General features: G+C 39.8%; 1 protein-coding gene across 2 annotated transcripts; it reads right to left on the bottom strand.

The window, feature by feature from the left end:
* Window positions 1-1991: 1991 nt before the first annotated feature.
* On the bottom strand, window positions 1992-16210 carry LOC137308596 (zinc finger protein 239-like). 2 transcript variants are annotated; one of them, XM_067977215.1, is made up of 2 exons: window positions 15312-16210; window positions 1992-4040 (listed from the first exon to the last, which is right to left on the bottom strand). In XM_067977215.1, the coding sequence occupies exon 2, from the start codon at window positions 3678-3680 to the stop codon at window positions 3090-3092; it is 591 nt and encodes a 196-aa protein (XP_067833316.1). In that variant the 5' UTR covers window positions 3681-4040; window positions 15312-16210; the 3' UTR covers window positions 1992-3089. The 2 variants fall into 2 exon arrangements, with proteins under 2 accessions (XP_067833316.1, XP_067833317.1); XM_067977216.1 differs by having other exon boundaries at window positions 15983-16210.
* Window positions 16211-23212: the final 7002 nt, after the last annotated feature.

Below are 23212 nucleotides of genomic sequence, written 5' to 3'. Positions count from 1 at the left end.
CAAAATAAAAGGAAATCCAAAGGCATGTAAACAGTAAACAGGTAGTAAGAGCAGGGGTGGGGACGATTAGGGACCATAAAGGAGATCTACTCGCGGAGGCAGAGGGCACGGCCGAGTTACTAAATGAGTACTTGGCATCTGTCTTTACCAAGGAAGAAGATGCTGCCAGAGTCTCAGTAAAGGAAGATGTAGTTCAGGTACTGGATGGGCTAAAAATTGATAAAGAGGAGGTACTAGAAAGGCTGACTGTACTTAAAGTAGATAAGTCACCCGGTCCGGATGGGATGCATCCTAGGTTGCTGAGGGAAGTAAGGGTGGAAATTGCGGCAGTACTGGCCACAATCTTCCAATCATCCTTAGATATGGGAGTGGTGCAAGAGGACCGGAGAATTGCAAATGTTATACCCTTGTTCAAAAAGGGTGTAAGGATAAACCCAGCAAATACAGGCCAGTCAGTTTAACCTCGGCGGTGGGGAAAGTTTTAGAAACGATAATCCGGGACAGAATTAGCAGTCACTTGGACAAGTGTGGATTGATTAGGGAAAGCCAGCACGGATGTGTTAAAGGCAAATCATGTTTAACCAACTTGAAAGAGTTTTTTGATGAGGTAACAGAGAGGGTCGATGAGGGCAATGCGGTTGATGTGGTGTATATGGACTTTCAAATGGCGTTTGATAAAGTGCCGCATAATAGGCTTGTCATCAAGATTGCAGCCCATGGAATAAAGGGGGCAGTAGCAACATGGATACAGAATTGGCTAAGTAACAGGGAGCAGAGAGTAGTGGTGAACGGTTGTTTTTCGGACAGGAGGGAGGTTACAGTGGTGTTCCCCAGGGGTTGGTACTAGGACCACTGCTTTTCTTGATATATATTAATGACTTGGACTTGGATGTACAGGGCACAATTTCAACATTTGCAGATGATACAAAACTTGGAAGTTTAGTAAACAGTGAGGAGGATAGTGATAGACTTCAAGAGGATATAGACAGGCTGGTGGAATGGGCGGACACGTGGCAGATGAAATTTAACGCAGAAAAATGCAAAGTGATACATTTCGGTAGGATGAATGAGGAGAGGCAATATAAACTAGAGGGCACAATTCTAAAAAGGGTAAAGGAACAGAGAAATCTGGGGATTTATGTACACTAATCGTCGAAGGTGGCAGGGCAGGTTGAGAAAGCGGTTAAAAAAGCATACGGGATCCTGGGCTTTATAAATAGAGGCATAGAGACCAAAAGTATGGAAGTTATGATGAACCTTTATAAAACACTGGTTCAGCCACAGCTGAAGTATTGTGTCCAGTTCTGGGCACCGCACTTTAGGAAAGATGTGAAGGCCTTAGAGAGGGTGCAGAAGAGATTTACTGGAATGATTCCAGGGATGAGGGACTTTAGTTATGTGGATAGACTGGAGAAGCTGGGGTTGTTCTCCTTGGAACAGAGACGGTTGAGAGGAGATTTGATCGAGGTTTTCAAAATCATGAAGGGTCCAGACAGAGTAGATAGAGAGAAACTGTTCCCATTGGTGGAAGGGTCAAGAACCAGAGGACGTAGATTTAAGGTGATTGGCAAAAGAACCAAAGGTGACATGAGGAAAAACTTTTTTACGCAGCGAGTGGTTAGGATCTGGAATGCACTGCCCGAGGGGGTGGTGGAGGCAGATTCAATCATGGCCTTTAAAAGGGAACTGGATAAGTACTTGAAAGGAAAAAAATTGAGGGCAACGGGGATACGGCGGGGGAGTGGGACCAGCTGGATTGCTCTTGCAGGGAGCCGGCACAGACTCAATGGGCCGAATGGCCTCCTTCTGTGCCTATGATTCAAATATTTATCCTGTTCCCTTTATAAACTTACCATTGAATCTGCTTCCACCTCGCTTTCAGGCAGCGCATTCCAGATCATCACAACTCGCTGCGTAAAAATATTTCTCATCTCACCCACTAACTCTTATACCGATCACCTTAAATCTGTGTCCTCTGGTTACCGACCCTTCTGCCACTGGAAACAGTTTCTCCTTATTTACTCTATCAAAACTGTTCATGATTTTGAACATCTCCATCAAATTTCCTCTCAACCGTCTCTGCTCTGAGGAGAACAATCCCAGCTTCTCCAGTCTATCCAAGTAACTGAAGTCCCTCATCCCTGGTACCATTCTAGTAAATCTCCTCTGCACCCTCTCCAATGTGTTGACATCTTTCCTAAAGTCTGGTTCCCATATATGGGGTTCATTTCTAGAGGGATAGAATTGAAAAGCAGAGAAGTTATGTTGAACTTGTACAGAACCTTGGTTAGACCACACTTGGAGTATGGGGCACAGTTCTGGTCTCCATATTACAAAAAGGAAAATAGAGGCATTGGAGAAGGTGCAAAAAAGATTTACTTGGATGATACCAGAACTGAGAGGTTCTAATTATCAGGAAAGACTGAACAGGCTGGGGCTCCTTTCTCTAGAAAAGAGAAGGCTGAGGGGTGACCTGATGGAAGTCTTTAAGATAATGAAAGGGTTCGATAGGGTAGACGTGGAGAAGATGTTTCCCCCTGTGGGGGAGACAAAACTCAGGGTCATAAATATAAGATAGTCACCAATAAATCCCATAGGGAATTCAGGAGAAGCTTCTTCACCCAGAGAGTGGTGAGAATGTGGAACTCGCTCCCACAAGGAGTAGTTGAGGCGAATAGTGTGGATGCATTTAAGGGGAAACTTGGAGGGAGAAAGGGATAGAAGGATAAACACCGGCATGGACCAGGTGGGCCGAATGGCCTGTTTCTGTGCTGTACATTCTATGTAATATGTAACAGGAACAAATTTATTTATTTTCCATCTACCTGTAGTGGGAAGGAGAAACACTATTTGCTATCCAGGAACCAGGAAAAACACAGACCTCACAAACACGGACCTTACCGTCTCTCACAAACTCCTTTGCCAATTATTTCCGTGGAAATGTTCACTCCGACCCTCAAAGAGCATCACCTCACCGCAAGCAAAGTCGTGAGACCCGCCAGTCAGCAGAAACAAAGCCCCCCCAAACTGCCAGAATGATCATGGTTCAGTCCTGGATGTGGTTAACAGCAGAATCCAAACCAATGCAGTTACTCATGAACTCGCTGGTGTCTCAGCAGGGTGGACGACCGAGCAAACCCCTTCCCACACACAGAGCAGGTGAACAGCCTCTCCCCGGTGTGAACTTGCTGGTGTGTCAGCAGGTCGGATGACTGAATGAATCCCTTCCCGCAGACGGAGCAGGTGAACGGCCTCTCTCCAGTGTGAACACACTGGTGTGTCAGCAGGCTGGACGAACGCCTGAAAGTCCTCCCACAGTGAGAGCAGTTGAACGGCCTCTCCTCGGAGTGAACAGATTGGTGCATTAGTAGCTCCCACAAGGTTTTAAAACTCCCAGTGCAGTCAGAACATTTAAACGGTCTCTGATCAGTGTGGACTCGCTGGTGATTCTGCAGAACAGAGAACTGAGCGAACCCCTTCCCGCACACGGAGCAGGTGAACGGCCTCTCCCCGGTGTGAATGTGCTGGTGTGTCAGTCGGCTGGTTGAAGCAGTAAACCCCTTCCCACACACGGAGCAGGTGAACGGCCTCTCCCCGCTGTGACTGCGTCGATGAGTTTCCAGCTCAGACGGACGATTGAATCCCTTCCCACAGTCCCCACATTTCCACGGTTTCTCCATGGTCCGGGTGTCCTTGTGTCTCTCCAGGTTGGACGATCAGTTGAAGCCTCGTCCACACACAGAACACGTGGACGGTTTCTCCCCACTGTGAACGGTGCGATGTTTTTTCAGGCTGTCTAACTGGTTAAAGCTCTTTCCACACTCAGTGCACTGGAACACTCTCACTCGGGTGTGTGTGTCTCGGTGATTTTCCACTCACACTGATGTTTGATCTTTTCCCAGAGACACAACAAACAAACATTTCTCCTTCCACATTCAAAGGCCGATGATATTCAGGTCCTGATGAATCGAGTGACTCTCAGATCTTGACGTGAGGTTTGGTTTGAGTTTCCCGTCTGCAAATCCTCCCCTTCTAATACCCTGTAAAAGGAGTTTACAAAAGTCATCACTGTCAATACAGGATAGAAATTCAGAACAGACAATTCTAGTTTCAATCAAACATTCTTTCCCCTCTCGTTCCCCTCAGGCTGTAAATCCCCGTCCCACACTCTCTCCCTCCTCCCTCACTCTGCTGCACCTCATGTTCACTCTCCCGATTCTCACTGCTCTGCAGATCCACACTTACTGGTTCCTGTTCAGGACACAGACACCTGCGATTCCTCATGCAGGCTGCTCGGCCGAATATATATGGACTATGTTACTGGACTAAAAAATATGTACAGTACTATGTTGCTAGATTAAAACATATAATGCATGTACAGTACGCTCACTGGACTAAAAACATATAATGAAATAGTGCTGTACTTACTGGACGAAAATGTACGGACAGTCCCACATTAGATTGGTTATAATATATAACTGAAAATGTACAGACAGTCCCACATTAGACTGGTTATAATATATAACTGAAAATGTACAGACAGTCCCACATTAGACTGGTTATAATATATAACTGAAAATGTACAGACAGTCCCACATTAGATTGGTTATAATATATAACTGAAAATGTACGGACAGTCCCACATTAGACTGGTTATAATATATAACTGAAAATGTACGGACAGTCCCACATTAGATTGGTTATAATATGTAACTGAAAATGTACAGACAGTCCCACATTAGATTGGTTATAATATATAACTGAAAATGTACGGACAGTCCCACATTAGATTGGTTATAATATATAACTGAAAATGTACAGACAGTCCCACATTAGACTGGTTATAATATATAACTGAAAATGTACAGACAGTCCCACATTATTGGTCTAAATATAATGTACAGACAGTCCCACATTATTGGTCTAAATATAATGTACAGACAGTCCCACATTATTGGTCTAAATATAATGTACAGACAGTCCCACATTATTTGTCTAAATATAATGTACAGACAGTCCCACATTACTGGTCTAAATATAATGTACAGACAGTCCCACATTATTGGTCTAAATATAATGTACGGACAGTCCCACATTATTGGTCTAAATATAATGTACAGACAGTCCCACATTATTGGTCTAAATATAATGTACAGACAGTCCCACATTACTGGTCCAAATATAATGTACAGACAGTACCACATTATTGGTCTAAATATAATGTACGGACAGTCCCACATTACTGGTCGAAATATAATGTACAGACAGTCCCACATTATTGGTCTAAATATAATGTACGGACAGTCCCACATTATTGGTCTAAATATAATGTACAGACAGTCCCACATTATTGGTCTAAATATAATGTACAGACAGTCCCACATTACTGGTCTAAATATAATGTACGGACAGTCCCACATTATTGGTCTAAATATAATGTACAGACAGTCCCACATTATTGGTCTAAATATAATGTACAGACAGTCCCACATTATTGGTCTGAATATAATGTACAGACAGTCCCACATTATTGGTCTAAATATAATGTACAGACAGTCCCACATTACTGGTCTAAATATAATGTACAGACAGTCCCACATTATTGGTCTAAATATAATGTACAGACAGTCCCACATTACTGGTCTAAATATAATGTACAGACAGTCCCACATTACTGGTCTAAATATAATGTACAGACAGTCCCACATTATTGGTCTAAATATAATGTACAGACAGTCCCACATTACTGGTCTAAATATAATGTACAGACAGTCCCACATTACTGGTCTAAATATAATGTACAGACAGTCCCACATTATTGGTCTAAATATAATGTACAGACAGTCCCACATTACTGGTCTAAATATATAATGTATGTACAGTACTATATTATTGGTTTAAATATATACGTACAGTACTATATTTCTGGTTAAAAATATATGTACAGTATGATATTACTGGACTAGTATAATGTATGTACAGTACTATATGTTTTAACCAGTAATAATGTACAGTACTATGTTACTGGTCAAAATGTATAATGTACAGTACTATATTACTGGACTAAAGATACATAATGTATGTACAGTACTATATTACTGGGCCAAAATAGTGTATGTACAGTACTATATAATGAGACGAATATAATGTAAGTATAACATATTACGAGATGTACGATGTCTGTATTACTAGCCGATACAGAACATATGCACTACATCACTAGCCTATTGACACTGTATGGACTGTATCACCATCCAATAGACACTGTATGTACTATATCACCATCATATAGACACTGTATGGACTATATCACCATCCTATAGACACTGTGTGGATTATTATCACCATCCTATAGACACTGTATGGACTATATCACCATCCTATAGACACTGTATGGATTATTATCACCATCCTATAGACACTGTATGGACTATATCACCATCCTATAGACACTGTATGGATTATTATCACCATCCTATAGACACTGTATGGACTATATCACCATCCTATAGACACTGTATGGACTATATCACCATCATATAGACACTGTATGGACTATATCACCATCCTATAGACACTGTATGGATTATTATCTCCATCCTATAGACACTGTATGGACTATATCACCATCCTATAGACACTGTATGGACAATATCACCATCCTATAGACACTGTATGGATTATTATCACCATCCTATAGACACCGTGTGGACCATTATCACCATCCTATAGACACTGTATGGACTATATCACCATCCTATAGACACTGTATGGACTATATCACTAGCCTATAGACACTGTATGGACTATTATCACCATCCTATAGACACTGTATGGATTATATCACCATCCTATAGACACTGTATGGACTATTATCACCATCCTATAGACACCGTGTGGATTATTATCACCATCCCATAGACACTGTATGGATTATTATCACCATCCTATAGACACTGTATGGATTATTATCACCATCCTATAGACATTGTATGGATTATTATCACCATCCTATAGACACTGTATGGATTATATCACCATCCTATAGACACTGTATGGATTATTATCACCATCCTATAGACATTGTATGGATTATTATCACCATCCTATAGACACCGTGTGGATTATTATCACCATCCGATAGATATTGTATGGATTATTATCACCATCCTATAGACACCGTGTGGATTATTATCACCATCCTATAGACATTGTATGGATTATTATCACCATCCTATAGACACCGTGTGGATTATTATCACCATCCTATAGACACTGTATGGATTATTATCACCATCCTATAGACACTGTATGGATTATTATCACCATCCTATAGACACTGTATGGATTATATCACCATCCTATAGACATTGTATGGACTATTATCACCATCCTATAGACACTGTATGGATTATTATCACCATCCCATAGACACTGTATGGACTATTATCACCATCCTATAGACACTGTATGGATTATTATCACCATCCTATAGACACTGCATGGATTATTATCACCATCCTATAGACACTGTATGGATTATATCACCATCCTATAGACATTGTATGGACTATTATCACCATCCTATAGACACTGTATGGATTATATCACCATCCTATAGACACGGTATGGACTATTATCACCATCCTATAGACACTGTATGGATTATTATCACCATCCTATAGACACTGTATGGATTATTATCACCATCCTATAGACACTGTATGGACTATATCACCATCCTATCGACATTGTATGGACTATTATCACCATCCTATAGACACTGTATGGATTATATCACCATCCTATAGACACTGTATAGATTATTATCACCATCCTATAGACACTGTATGGATTATTATCACCATCCTATAGACATTGTATGGATTATTATCACCATCCTATAGACACTGTATGGATTATTATCACCATCCTATAGACACTGTATGGATTATTATCACCATCCTATAGACACTGTATGGACTATATCACCATCCTATAGACACTGTATGGATTATTATCTCCATCCTATAGACACTGTATGGACTATATCACCATCCTATAGACACTGTATGGACTATATCACCATCCTATAGACACTGCATGGATTGTTATCACCATCCTATAGACACCGTGTGGACTATTATCACCATCCTATAGACACTGTATGGACTATATCACCATCCTATAGACACTGTATGGACTATATCACTAGCCTATAGACACTGTATGGACTATTATCACCATCCTATAGACACTGTATGGACTATATCACCATCCTATCGACATTGTATGGACTATTATCACCATCCTATAGACACTGTATGGATTATATCACCATCCTATAGACACTGTATAGATTATTATCACCATCCTATAGACACTGTATGGATTATTATCACCATCCTATAGACATTGTATGGATTATTATCACCATCCTATAGACACTGTATGGATTATTATCACCATCCTATAGACACTGTATGGATTATTATCACCATCCTATAGACACTGTATGGACTATATCACCATCCTATAGACACTGTATGGATTATTATCTCCATCCTATAGACACTGTATGGACTATATCACCATCCTATAGACACTGTATGGACTATATCACCATCCTATAGACACTGTATGGATTATTATCACCATCCTATAGACACCGTGTGGACTATTATCACCATTCTATAGACACTGTATGGACTATATCACCATCCTATAGACACTGTATGAACTATATCACTAGCCTATAGACACTGTATGGACTATTATCACCATCCTACAGACACTGTATGGATTATATCACCATCCTATAGACACGGTATGGACTATTATCACCATCCTATAGACACTGTATGGATTATTATCACCATCCTATAGACACTGTATGGATTATTATCACCATCCTATCGACATTGTATGGACTATTATCACCATCCTATAGACATTGTATGGATTATATCACCATCCTATAGACACTGTATAGATTATTATCACCATCCTATAGACACTGTATGGATTATTATCACCATCCTATAGACACTGTATGGATTATTATCACCATCCTATAGACACTGTATGGACTATATCACCATCCTATAGACACTGTGTGGATTATTGTCTCCATCCTATAGACACTGTATGGACTATATCACCATCCTATAGACACTGTATGGACTATATCACCATCCTATAGACACTGTATGGATTATTATCACCATCCTATAGACACCGTGTGGACTATTATCACCATCCTATAGACACTGTATGGACTATATCACCATCCTATAGACACTGTATGGACTATATCACTAGCCTATAGACACTGTATGGACTATTATCACCATCCTATAGACACTGTATGGATTATATCACCATCCTATAGACACTGTATGGACTATTATCACCATCCTATAGACACCGTGTGGATTATTATCACCATCCTATAGACACTGTATGGATTATTATCACCATCCTATAGACACTGTATGGATTATTATCACCATCCTATAGACATTGTATGGATTATTATCACCATCCTATAGACACTGTATGGATTATATCACCATCCTATAGACACTGTATGGATTATTATCACCATCCTATAGACATTGTATGGATTATTATCACCATCCTATAGACACCGTGTGGATTATTATCACCATCCTATAGACATTGTATGGATTATTATCACCATCCTATAGACACCGTGTGGATTATTATCACCATCCTATAGACATTGTATGGATTATTATCACCATCCTATAGACACCGTGTGGATTATTATCACCATCCGAAAGACACTGTATGGATTATTATCACCATCCTATAGACACTGTATGGATTATTATCACCATCCTATAGACACTGTATGGATTATATCACCATCCTATAGACATTGTATGGACTATTATCACCATCCTATAGACACTGTATGGATTATTATCACCATCCCATAGACACTGTATGGACTATTATCACCATCCTATGGACACTGTATGGATTATTATCACCATCCTATAGACACTGCATGGATTATTATCACCATCCTATAGACACTGTATGGATTATATCACCATCCTATAGACATTGTATGGACTATTATCACCATCCTATAGACACTGTATGGATTATATCACCATCCTATAGACACGGTATGGACTATTATCACCATCCTATAGACACTGTATGGATTATTATCACCATCCTATAGACACTGTATGGATTATTATCTCCATCCTATAGACACTGTATGGACTATATCACCATCCTATCGACATTGTATGGACTATTATCACCATCCCATAGACACTGTATGGATTATTATCACCATCCTATAGACATTGTATGGATTATTATCACCATCCTATAGACACTGTATGGATTATTATCACCATCCTATAGACATTGTATGGATTATTATCACCATCCTATAGACACTGTATGGATTATTATCACCATCCTATAGACACTGTATGGATTATTATCACCATCCTATAGACACTGTATGGACTATATCACCATCCTATAGACACTGTATGGATTATTGTCTCCATCCTATAGACACTGTATGGACTATATCACCATCCTATAGACACTGTATGGACTATATCACCATCCTATAGACACTGTATGGATTATTATCACCATCCTATAGACACCGTGTGGACTATTATCACCATCCTATAGAGACTGTATGGACTATATCACCATCCTATAGACACTGTATGGACTATATCACTAGCCTATAGACACTGTATGGACTATTATCACCATCCTATAGACACTGTATGGATTATATCACCATCCTATAGACACTGTATGGACTATTATCACCATCCTATAGACACCGTGTGGATTATTATCACCATCCTATAGACACTGTATGGATTATTATCACCATCCTATAGACACTGTATGGATTATTATCACCATCCTATAGACATTGTATGGATTATTATCACCATCCTATAGACACTGTATGGATTATATCACCATCCTATAGACACTGTATGGATTATTATCACCATCCTATAGACATTGTATGGATTATTATCACCATCCTATAGACACCGTGTGGATTATTATCACCATCCTATAGACATTGTATGGATTATTATCACCATCCTATAGACACCGTGTGGATTATTATCACCATCCTATAGACATTGTATGGATTATTATCACCATCCTATAGACACCGTGTGGATTATTATCACCATCCTATAGACACTGTATGGATTATTATCACCATCCTATAGACACTGTATGGATTATTATCACCATCCTATAGACACTGTATGGATTATATCACCATCCTATAGACATTGTATGGACTATTATCACCATCCTATAGACACTGTATGGATTATTATCACCATCCCATAGACACTGTATGGACTATTATCACCATCCTATAGACACTGTATGGATTATTATCACCATCCTATAGACACTGCATGGATTATTATCACCATCCTATAGACACTGTATGGATTATATCACCATCCTATAGACATTGTATGGACTATTATCACCATCCTATAGACACTGTATGGATTATATCACCATCCTATAGACACGGTATGGGCTATTATCACCATCCTATAGACACTGTATGGATTATTATCACCATCCTATAGACACTGTATGGATTATTATCTCCATCCTATAGACACTGTATGGACTATATCACCATCCTATCGACATTGTATGGACTATTATCACCATCCTATAGACACTGTATGGATTATATCACCATCCTATAGACACTGTATAGATTATTATCACCATCCTATAGACACTGTATGGATTATTATCACCATCCTATCGACATTGTATGGATTATTATCACCATCCTATAGACACTGTATGGATTATTATCACCATCCTATAGACACTGTATGGATTATTATCACCATCCTATAGACACTGTATGGATTATTATCACCATCCTATAGACATTGTATGGATTATTATCACCATCCAATCGACACTGTATGGACTATATCACCATCCTATAGACACTGTATGGATTATTATCACCATCCTATAGACACTGTATGGATTATTATCACCATCCTATAGACACTGTATGGATTATATCACCATCCTATAGACATTGTATGGATTATTATCACCATCCTATAGACACTGTATGGATTATATCACCATCCTATAGACACTGTATGGACTATTATCACCATCCTATAGACACTGTATGGATTATTATCACCATCCTATAGACACTGTATGGACTATATCACCATCCTATCGACATTGTATGGACTATTATCACCATCCTATAGACACTGTACGGACTATTATCACCATCCTATAGACACTGTATGGATTATTATCACCATCCTATAGACACTGTATGGATTATTATCTCCATCCTATAGACACTGTATGGACTATATCACCATCCTATCGACATTGTATGGACTATTATCACCATCCTATAGACACTGTATGGATTATATCACCATCCTATAGACACTGTATAGATTATTATCACCATCCTATAGACACTGTATGGATTATTATCACCATCCTATAGACATTGTATGGATTATTATCACCATCCTATAGACACTGTATGGATTATTATCACCATCCTATAGACACTGTATGGATTATTATCACCATCCTATAGACACTGTATGGATTATTATCACCATCCTATAGACATTGTATGGATTATTATCACCATCCAATCGACACTGTATGGACTATATCACCATCCTATAGACACTGTATGGATTATTATCACCATCCTATAGACACTGTATGGATTATTATCACCATCCTATAGACACTGTATGGATTATATCACCATCCTATAGACATTGTATGGATTATTATCACCATCCTATAGACACTGTATGGATTATATCACCATCCCATAGACACTGTATGGACTATTATCACCATCCTATAGACACTGTATGGATTATTATCACCATCCTATAGACACTGTATGGACTATATCACCATCCTATCGACATTGTATGGACTATTATCACCATCCTATAGACACTGTATGGATTATATCACCATCCTATAGACACTGTATGGATTATTATCACCATCCTATAGACACTGTGTGGATTATTATCACCATCCTATAAACACTGTATGGACTATATCACCATCCTATAGACACTGTACGGACTATTATCACCATCCTATAGACACTGTATGGACTATTATCACCATCCTCTAGACACTGTATGGACTATATCACCATCCTATAGACACTGTATGGACTATATCACCATCCTATAGACACTGTATGGACTATATCACCATCCTATAGACACTGTATGGACTATTATCACCATCCTATAGACACTGTATGGACTATATCACCATCCTATCGACACTGTATGGACTATTATCATCATCCTGTAGACACTGTATGGACTATATCACCATCCTATAGACACTGTATGGATTATTATCACCACCCTATAGACACTGTATGGATTATTAACACCATCCTATAGACACTGTATGGATTATTATCACCATCCTATAGACGCTGTATGGATTATTATCACCACCCTATAGACACTGTATGGATTATTATCACCACCCTATAGACACTGTATGGACTATATCACCATCCTATAGACACTGTATGGATTATTATCTCTCTTCCTCCAGTAATGGATTTATTTTAAATTCCACAAGCTTTCGGAGGCTTCCTCCTTCCTCAGGTGAACGGTATGGAAATGACATTTTCGAATCCTTTGCATTTGAAAATCACGGAACAAAGCCTGGTGATTGCTGCCCGTTGCCAAGGCAATCACAGTGAGCAGACAGAAAGGTGTCACCTAAAAGGCCACCGAATATACAAACCCCCCCAAAAAAAAGAGAGAGAGAAGGAAGACAGTCAATGACCCGTTATATTAAAAACAGATAACATTTGTTCGCTGGTGGGGTTACGTGTAGTGTGACATGAACCCAAGATCCCGGTTGAGGCCGTCCTCATGGGTGCGGAACTTGGCTATCAATTTCTGCTCGACGATTTTGCGTTGTCGTGTGTCTCGAAGGCCGCCTTGGAGTATGCTTACCCGAAGATACACAAAGCCAACACACCCGGACGTCCTATCGTATCAGGCAACAGAACCCTGTGTGAGAACCTCTCTGGATACTTCGAGGGCATCCTGAAACCCATCGTGCAGGGAACCCCCAGCTTCTATCGCGACACTACAGACTTTTTACAAAAACTCAGTACCCACGGACCTGTTGAACCAGGAACACTTCTCACCACGATGGACGTCTCGGCACTCTACACCAGTATCCCCCACGATGACGGCATCGCTGCGACAGCATCAATACTCAACACCAACAACAGCCAATCTCCAGACGCCATCCTACAACTCATCCGCTTCGTCCTGGATCACAATGTCTTCACCTTCAATAACCAGTTCTTTACCCAAACACACGGAACAGCCATGGGGACCAAATGCGCACCCCAATACGCCAACATTTTCATGCACAAGTTCGAGCAGGACTTCTTCACTGCACAGGACCTCCAACCAACACTATCCACCAGATACATCGACGACATTTTCTTTCCATGGACCCACGGCGAGGAATCACTAAAGAGACTACACGATAACATCAACAAGTTCCATCCCACCATCAAGCTCACCATGGACTACTCCTCAGAATCAGTTTCTTTCTTGGACACACGAATCTCCATCAAAGACGGGCACCTCAGCACCTCACTCTACCGCAAGCCCACGGACAACCTCACGATGCTCCACTTTTCCAGCTTCCACCCTAACCACGTCAAAGAGGCCATCCCCTTTGGACAGGCCCTGCGAATGCACAGGGTCTGCTCAGACGAGGAGGAACGCGATGGACACCTACAGACGCTGAAAGACGCCCTAGTAAGAACGGGATATGACGCTCGACTCATCGATCGACAGTTCCGACGGGCCACAGCGAAAAATCGCGTAGACCTCCTCAGAAGACTAACACGGGACGCAACCAACAGAGTACCCTTCGTTGTCCAGTACTTCCCCGGAGCGGAGAAACTACGCCATGTTCTCCGCAGCCTTCAACATGTCATCAATGATGACGAACACCTCGCTATGGCCATCCCCACACCTCCACGACTCGCCTTTAAACAGCCACCCAACCTCAAACAAACCATCGTTCGCAGCAAATTACCCAGCTTTCAGGAGAACAGCGTCCACGACACCACACAACCCTGCCACGGTAACCTCTGCAAGACATGCCAGATCATCGACACAGATACCACCATCACACGAGAGGACACCACCCACCAGGTGCACGGTTCATACTCCTGTGACTCGGCCAACGTTGTCTACCTCATACGTTGCAGGAAAGGATGCCCCGGAGCATGGTGCATTGGCGAGACCATGCAGACGCTGCCACAACGGATGAACGGACACCGCGCAACAATCGCCAAACAGGAGGGTTCCCTCCCAGTCGGGGAACACTTCAGCAGTCATGGACATTCAGCCACCGACCTTCGGGTAAGCGTTCTCCAAGGCGGCCTTCGAGACACACGACAACGCAAAATCGTCGAGCAGAAATTGATAGCCAAGTTCCGCACCCATGAGGACGGCCTCAACCGGGATCTTGGGTTCATGTCACACTACACGTTACCCCACCAGCGAACAAATGTTATCTGTTTTTAATATAACGGGTCATTGACTGTCTTCCTTCTCTCTCTTTTTTTGGGGGGGTTTGTATATTCGGTGGCCTTTTAGGTGACACCTTTCTGTCTGCTCACTGTGATTGCCTTGGCAACGGGCAGTCATCACCAGGCTTTGTTCTGTGATTTTCAAATGCGAAGGATTCGAAAATGTCATTTCCACACCGTTCACCTGAGGAAGGAGGAAGCCTCCGAAAACTTGTGGGATTTAAAATAAATTTGTTGGACTATAACTTGGTGTAAAATTGTTTCCAATTGTCAACCCCAGTCCATCACCGGCATCTCCACATCCAGTAATGGAGACCTGCTGCTCCTCCTCGGCTTCACTCCCTGGAAATCACAATTTGAAGCGAACAGACGGGGAAAGAAGCGATGATCGGCCCGGGGACAGAGCGGGGGAGGGGGGAGGACCCCGGGCCCGCGGGTGAAGCTGGAAGCGGGGCCGCTCATTGAAGGGAATCAGAGGGGCGACAAAGACCAGGCGACGGCCCTCACTCCGGATCAGACAACACCGGGAGGTCAAAGGCCGCAGGTCGACCCCGCCAGGGGGGAGGGGGGAGGGGCTCAACCCCGCGCGCTGATTGGTTGGAGGACCGCCGAGTCCTCCAGGACCCGCCCCGCGCTTCCCATTGGCCCGGGAGCGCGCGATTGCGTCACGGAGGGGGCGGAGCAACAAACGGCGGGCGGTGAAAGAGAAGAGGAAAAGGGATCGGTTGCCATGGAGATTCTGAACAGGCCTCGGATTGAGGGAGACCCTCGACAGGCCTCGGATTGAGGGAGACCCTCGACAGGCCTCGGATTGAGGGAGATCCTCGACAGGCCTCGGATTGAGGGAGATCCTCGACAGGCCTCGGATTGAGGGAGATCCTCGACAGGCCTCGGATTGAGGGAGATCCTCGACAGGCCTCGGATTGAGGGAGATCCTCGACAGGCCTCGGATTGAGGGAGATCCTCGACAGGCCTCGGATTGAGGGAGATCCTCGACAGGCCTCGGATTGAGGGAGATCCTCGACAGGCCTCGGATTGAGGGAGATCCTCGACAGGCCTCGGATTGAGGGAGACCCTCGACAGGCCTCGGATTGAGGGAGATCCTCGACAGGCCTCGGATTGAGGGAGATCCTCGACAGGCCTCGGATTCCCAACAGTTCACCCGGGGAGGGGGCACGGGGATCCCCTCGACAGTTCACCCGGGGGGAGAGGGAGTGAGGTGGAGGGGTGGGGAGCTCCTCTCTGCAGACAAAGAAGACAGAGATATTTCCAATGTAATCAGAGAGTAAACAGTGAGCAGGGTATTATTATATATTAGTCTAGTAATACAGTACTGTACACATTATATATTAGTCTAGTAATACAGTACTGTACACATTATATATTAGTCTAGTAATACAGTACTGTACACATTATATATTAGTCTAGTAATACAGTACTGTACACATTATATATTAGTCTAGTAATACAGTACTGTACACATTATATATTAGTCTAGTAATACAGTACTGTACACATTATATATTAGTCTAGTAATACAGTACTGTACACATATTATTAGTCTAGTAATACAGTACTGTACACATTATATATTAGTCTAGTAATACAGTACTGTACACATTATATATTAGTCTAGTAATACAGTACTGTACACATATTATTAGTCTAGTAATACAGTACTGTACACATTATATATTAGTCTAGTAATACAGTGCTGTACACATTATATATTAGTCTAGTAATACAGTACTGTACACATTATATATTAGTCTAGTAATACAGTACTGTACACATATATTAGTCTAGTAATACAGTACTGTACACATTATATATCAGTCTAGTAATACAGTACTGTACACATTATATATTATTAGTCTAGTAATAGTGCTGTACACTATATTATTAGTCTAGTAATACAGTACTGTACACATTAGATATTAGTCTAGAAATACAGTACTGTACACATTATTAATCTAGCAATACAGTACTGTACACATTAATCTAGTAATACAGTACTGTGCACATAAGATATCAGTCTAGTAATACAGTACTGTACACATTATATATTATTAGTCTAGTAATACAGTACTGTCCACATTATATATTATTAGTCTAGTAATAGTGCTGTACACATTATATATCAGTCTAGTAATACAGTACTGTACACATTATATATTATTAGTCTAGGAATACAGTGCTGTACACATTATATGTTATTAGTCTAGTCATAGTGCTGTACACATTATATATTATTAGTCTAGTAATACAGTACTGTACACATTTTCTATTATTAGTCTAGTAATACAGTACTGTACACATTAGATCAGTCTAGTAGTACAGTACTGTACACATATTATTAGTCTAGTAATACAGTACTGTACACATTATATATTAGTCTAGTAATACAGTGCTGTGCACATTACTTATTAGTCTAGTAATACAGTACTGTACACATTATATATTATTAGTCTAGTAATACAGTACTGTACACATTAGATATTAGTCTAGAAATACAGTACTGTACACATTATTAATCTAGCAATACAGTACTGTACACATTAATCTAGTAATACAGTACTGTGCACATAAGATATCAGTCTAGTAATACAGTACTGTACACATTATATATTATTAGTCTAGTAATAGTGCTGTAAACATTATATATTATTAGTCTAGTAATACAGTACTGTATACATTATATATTATTAGTCTAGTAATACAGTACTGTGCATATTATTAGTCTAGTAATACAGTGCTGTACACATATATTAGTCCAGTAATACAGTACTTACACATTTACCTGACGAAGGAGGAAGCCTCCGAAAGCTTGTAGATTTCAAATAAAAATTGTTGGACTATAACTTGGTGTTGTAAAATTGTTTACATTATATATTATTAGTCTAGTAATAGTGCTGTACACATATATTAGTCTAGTAATACAGTACTTACGCATTATATATTATTAGTCTAGTAATAGTGCTGTACACATTATATATCAGTCTAGTAATACAGTACTGTACACATTATATATTATTCGTCTTGTAATACAGTGCTGTACACATTATATATTAGTCTAGTAATACAGTATTGTACACATTAGTCTAGTAATAGTACTGTACAGTTTATTTATTCGTCTAGTAATACAGTACTGTACACATTATATGTTATTAGTCTAGTAATAGTGCTGTACACATTATATATTATTAGTCTAGTAATACAGTACTGTACACATTATATGTTATTAGTCTAGTAATAGTACTGTACACATTATATATTATTAGTCTAGTAATACAGTGCTGTACACATATTTTAGTCTAGTAATACAGTACTGTACACATTATATATCATTAGTCTAGTAATAGTGCTGTGCACATTATATATTAGTCTAGTAATGCAGTACTGTACACATTATATGTTATTAGTCTAGTCATAGTGTTGTACACATTATATATTATTAGTCTAGTAATACAGTACTGTACACATTATATATTATTAATCTAGTAATACAGTACTGTACACATTAAATATTATTAGTCTAGTAATACAGTACTGTACACATTATATATTAGTCTAGTAATACAGTGCTGTACACACTATATATTATTAGTCTAGTCATACAGTACTGTACACATTATATATTATTGGTCTAGTAATACAGTGCTGTACACATTATATATTAGTCTCGTAATACAGTACTGTACACATTATATATTAGTCTAGTAATACAGTACTGTACACATTTTATATTATTAGTCTCGTAATACAGTACTGTACACATTAGTCCAGTAATACAGTACTGTATGCATTAGTCTAGTAATACAGTACTGTACAGATTATTTATTCGTCGATTAATACAGTACTGTACACATTATATATTAGTCTAGTTATACAGTGCTGTACACACATTATTAGTCTGGTAATACAGTACTGTACACATTATATGTTATTAGTCTAGTAATACAGTACTGTACACATTATATATTATTAGTTGAGTGATACAGTACTGTACACATTATATATTAGTCTAGTAATACAGTACTGTACACATTATATATTATTAGTCTAGTAATACAGTGCTGTACACATTATATATTAGTCTAGTAATACAGTACTGTACACATTCTATATTATTAGTCTAGTAATACAGTGCTGTACACATTATATATTAGTCGAGTCATACAGTACTGTACACATTATATATTAGTCTAGTAATACAGTACTGTACACATTATATATTAGTCTAGTAATACAGTACTGTACACATTATATTAGTCTAGTAATAGAGTACTGTACACATTATATATTGGTCTAGTAATACAGTACTGTACACATTATATATTATTAGTCTCGTAATACAGTACTGTACACATATTAGTCCAGTAATACAGTACTGTATGCATTAGTCTAGTAATACAGTACTGTACAGATTATTTATTCGTCGATTAATACAGTACTGTACACATTATATATTAGTCTAGTAACACAGTGCTGTACACACATTATTAGTCTCGTAATACAGTACTGTACACATTATATATTATTAGTCTAGTAATACAGTACTGTACACATTATGTATTATTAGTCTAGTAATACAGTGCTGTACACATTATGTATTATTAGTCTCGTAATACAGTACTGTACACATTATATTCGTCCAGTAATACAGTACTGTATGCATTAGTCTGGTAATACAGTACTGTACACATTATATGTTATTAGTCTAGTAATACAGTACTGTACACATTATATATTATTAGTTGAGTGATACAGTACTGTACACATTATATATTAGTCTAGTAATACAGTGCTGTACACATTATATATCAGTCTAGTAATACAGTGCTGTACACATTATATATTATCAGTCTAGTAATACAGTACTGTACACATTATATATTAGTCTAGTAATACAGTACTGTACACATATTATTAGTCTAGTAATACAGTACTGTACACATTATATATTATTAGTCTAGTAATAGTGCTGTACACATTATATATTAGTCGAGTGATACAGTACTGTACACATTATATATTAGTCTAGTAATACAGTACTGTACACATTATATATTAGTCTAGTAATACAGTGCTGTACACATTATATATCAGTCTAGTAATACATAGAATCATAGAAGTTACAACATGGAAACAGGCCCTTCGGCCCAACATGTCCATGTCGCCCAGTTTATACGACTAAGCTAGTCCCAATTGCCTGCACTTGGCCCATATCCCTCTATACCCATCTTACCCATGTAACTGTCCAAATGCTTTTTAAAAGACAAAATTGTACCCGCCTCTACTACTGCCTCTGGCAGCTCTTTCCAGACACTCACCACCCTTTGAGTGAAAAAATTGCCCCTCTGGACCCTTTTGTATCTCTCCCCTCTCACCTTAAATCTATGCCCCCTCGTTATAGACTCCCCTACCTTTGGGAAAAGATTTTGACTATCTACCTTATCTATGCCCCTCATTATTTTATAGACTTCTATAAGATCACCCCTTAACCTCCTACTCTCCAGGGAAAAAAGTCCCAGTCTGTCTAACCTCTCCCTATAAGTCAAACCATCAAGTCCCGGTAGCATCCTAGTAAATCTTTTTTGCACTCTTTCTAGTTTAATAATATCCTTTCTATAATAGGGTGACCAGAACTGTACACAGTACTCCAAGTGTGGCCTCACCAATGCCCTGTACAACTTCAACAAGACATCCCAACTCCTGCATTCAATGTTCTGACCAATGAAACCAAGCATGCCGAATGCCTTCTTCACCACTCTATCCACCTGTGACTCCACTTTCAAGCAGCTATGAACCTGTACTCCTAGATCTCTTTGTTCTATAACTCTCCCCAACGCCCTACCATTAACGGAGTAGGTCCTGGCCCGATTCGATCTACCAAAATGCATCACCTCACATTTATCTAAATTAAACTCCATCTGCCATTCATCGGCCCAGTGGCCCAATTTATCAAGATCCCGTTGCAATCCTAGATAACCTTCTTCACTGTCCACAATGCCACCAATCTTGGTGTCATCTGCAAACTTACTAACCATGCCTCCTAAATTCTCATCCAAATCATTAATATAAATAACAAATAACAGCGGACCCAGCACCGATCCCTGAGGCACACCGCTGGACACAGGCATCCAGTTTGAAAAACAACCCTCTACAACCACCCTCTGTCTTCTGTCGTCAAGCCAATTTTGTATCCAATTAGCTACCTCACCTTGGATCCCATGAGATTTAACCTTATGTAACAACCTACCATGCGGCACCTTGTCAAAGGCTTTGCTGAAGTCCATGTAGACCACGTCTACTGCACAGCCCTCATCTATCTTCTTGGTTACCCCTTCAAAAAACTCAATCAAATTCGTGAGACATGATTTTCCTCTCACAAAACCATGCTGACTGTTCCTAATTAGTCCCTGCCTCTCCAAATGCCTGTAGATCCTGTCCCTCAGAATACCCTCGAACAACTTACCCACTACAGATGTCAGGCTCACCGGTCTGTAGTTCCCAGGCTTTTCCCTGCCGCCCTTCTTAAACAAAGGCACAACATTTGCTACCCTCCAATCTTCAGGCACCTCACCTGTAGTGGTGGATGATTCAAATATCTCTGCTAGGGGACCCGCAATTTCCTCCCTAACCTCCCATAACGTCCTGGGATACATTTCATCAGGTCCCGGAGATTTATCTACCTTGATGAGCGTTCAGACTTCCAGCACCTCCCTCTCTGTAATATGTACACTCCTCAAGACATCACTATTTATTTCCCCAAGTTCCCTAACATCCATGCCTTTCTCAACCGTAAATACCGATGTGAAATATTCATTCAGGATCTCACCCATCCCTTGTGGTTCCACACATAGATGACCTTGTTGATCCTTAAGAGGCCCTACTCTCTCCCTAGTTACTCTTTTGCCCTTTATGTATTTGTAGAAGCTCTTTGGATTCTGTGCTGTACACATTATATATTATCAGTCTAGTAATACAGTACTGTACGCATTATATATTATTAGTCTAGTAATACTGTGCTGCACACATTATATATTATCAGTCTAGTAATACAGTACTGTACACATATTATTAGTCTAGTAATAGTGCTGTACACATTATATATTATCAGTCTAGTAATACAGTACTGTACGCATTATATATTATTAGTCTAGTAATACTGTGCTGCACACATTATATATTATTAGTCTAGTAATACAGTACTGTACACATATTATTAGTCTAGTAATAGTGCTGTACACATTATATATTAGTCTACATTGGGTACGGTAGCATAGTGGTTATGTTACTGGACTAGTAATCCAGAGGCCTGGACTAAAATCCAGAGTCATGAGTTCAAATCCCGCCACGGCAGCTGGCGAATTTAAATTCAATTAATTAAAAATTCAATTAATTAAATAAAAATCTGGAATTAAAATACTAGTATCAGTAATGATGGCCATGAAACTACCGGATTGTCGTAAAAACCCATCTGGTTCACTAATGTCCTTTAGGGGAGGAAACCTG

The sequence above is a fragment of the Heptranchias perlo genome, unplaced genomic scaffold, assembly GCF_035084215.1.
Source record: "Heptranchias perlo isolate sHepPer1 unplaced genomic scaffold, sHepPer1.hap1 HAP1_SCAFFOLD_134, whole genome shotgun sequence".
Lineage (NCBI taxonomy): Eukaryota > Metazoa > Chordata > Chondrichthyes > Hexanchiformes > Hexanchidae > Heptranchias > Heptranchias perlo.
Note: the sequence above shows the minus strand (reverse complement) of the source record. Positions and strands in the feature narration are given on the sequence as shown.

Bases quoted from the DNA above. Each gene is read 5' to 3' on its own strand.
- LOC137308596 (XM_067977215.1), bottom strand. From the start codon at position 3,680: ATGGAGAAACCGTGGAAATGTGGGGACTGTGGGAAGGGATTCAATCGT.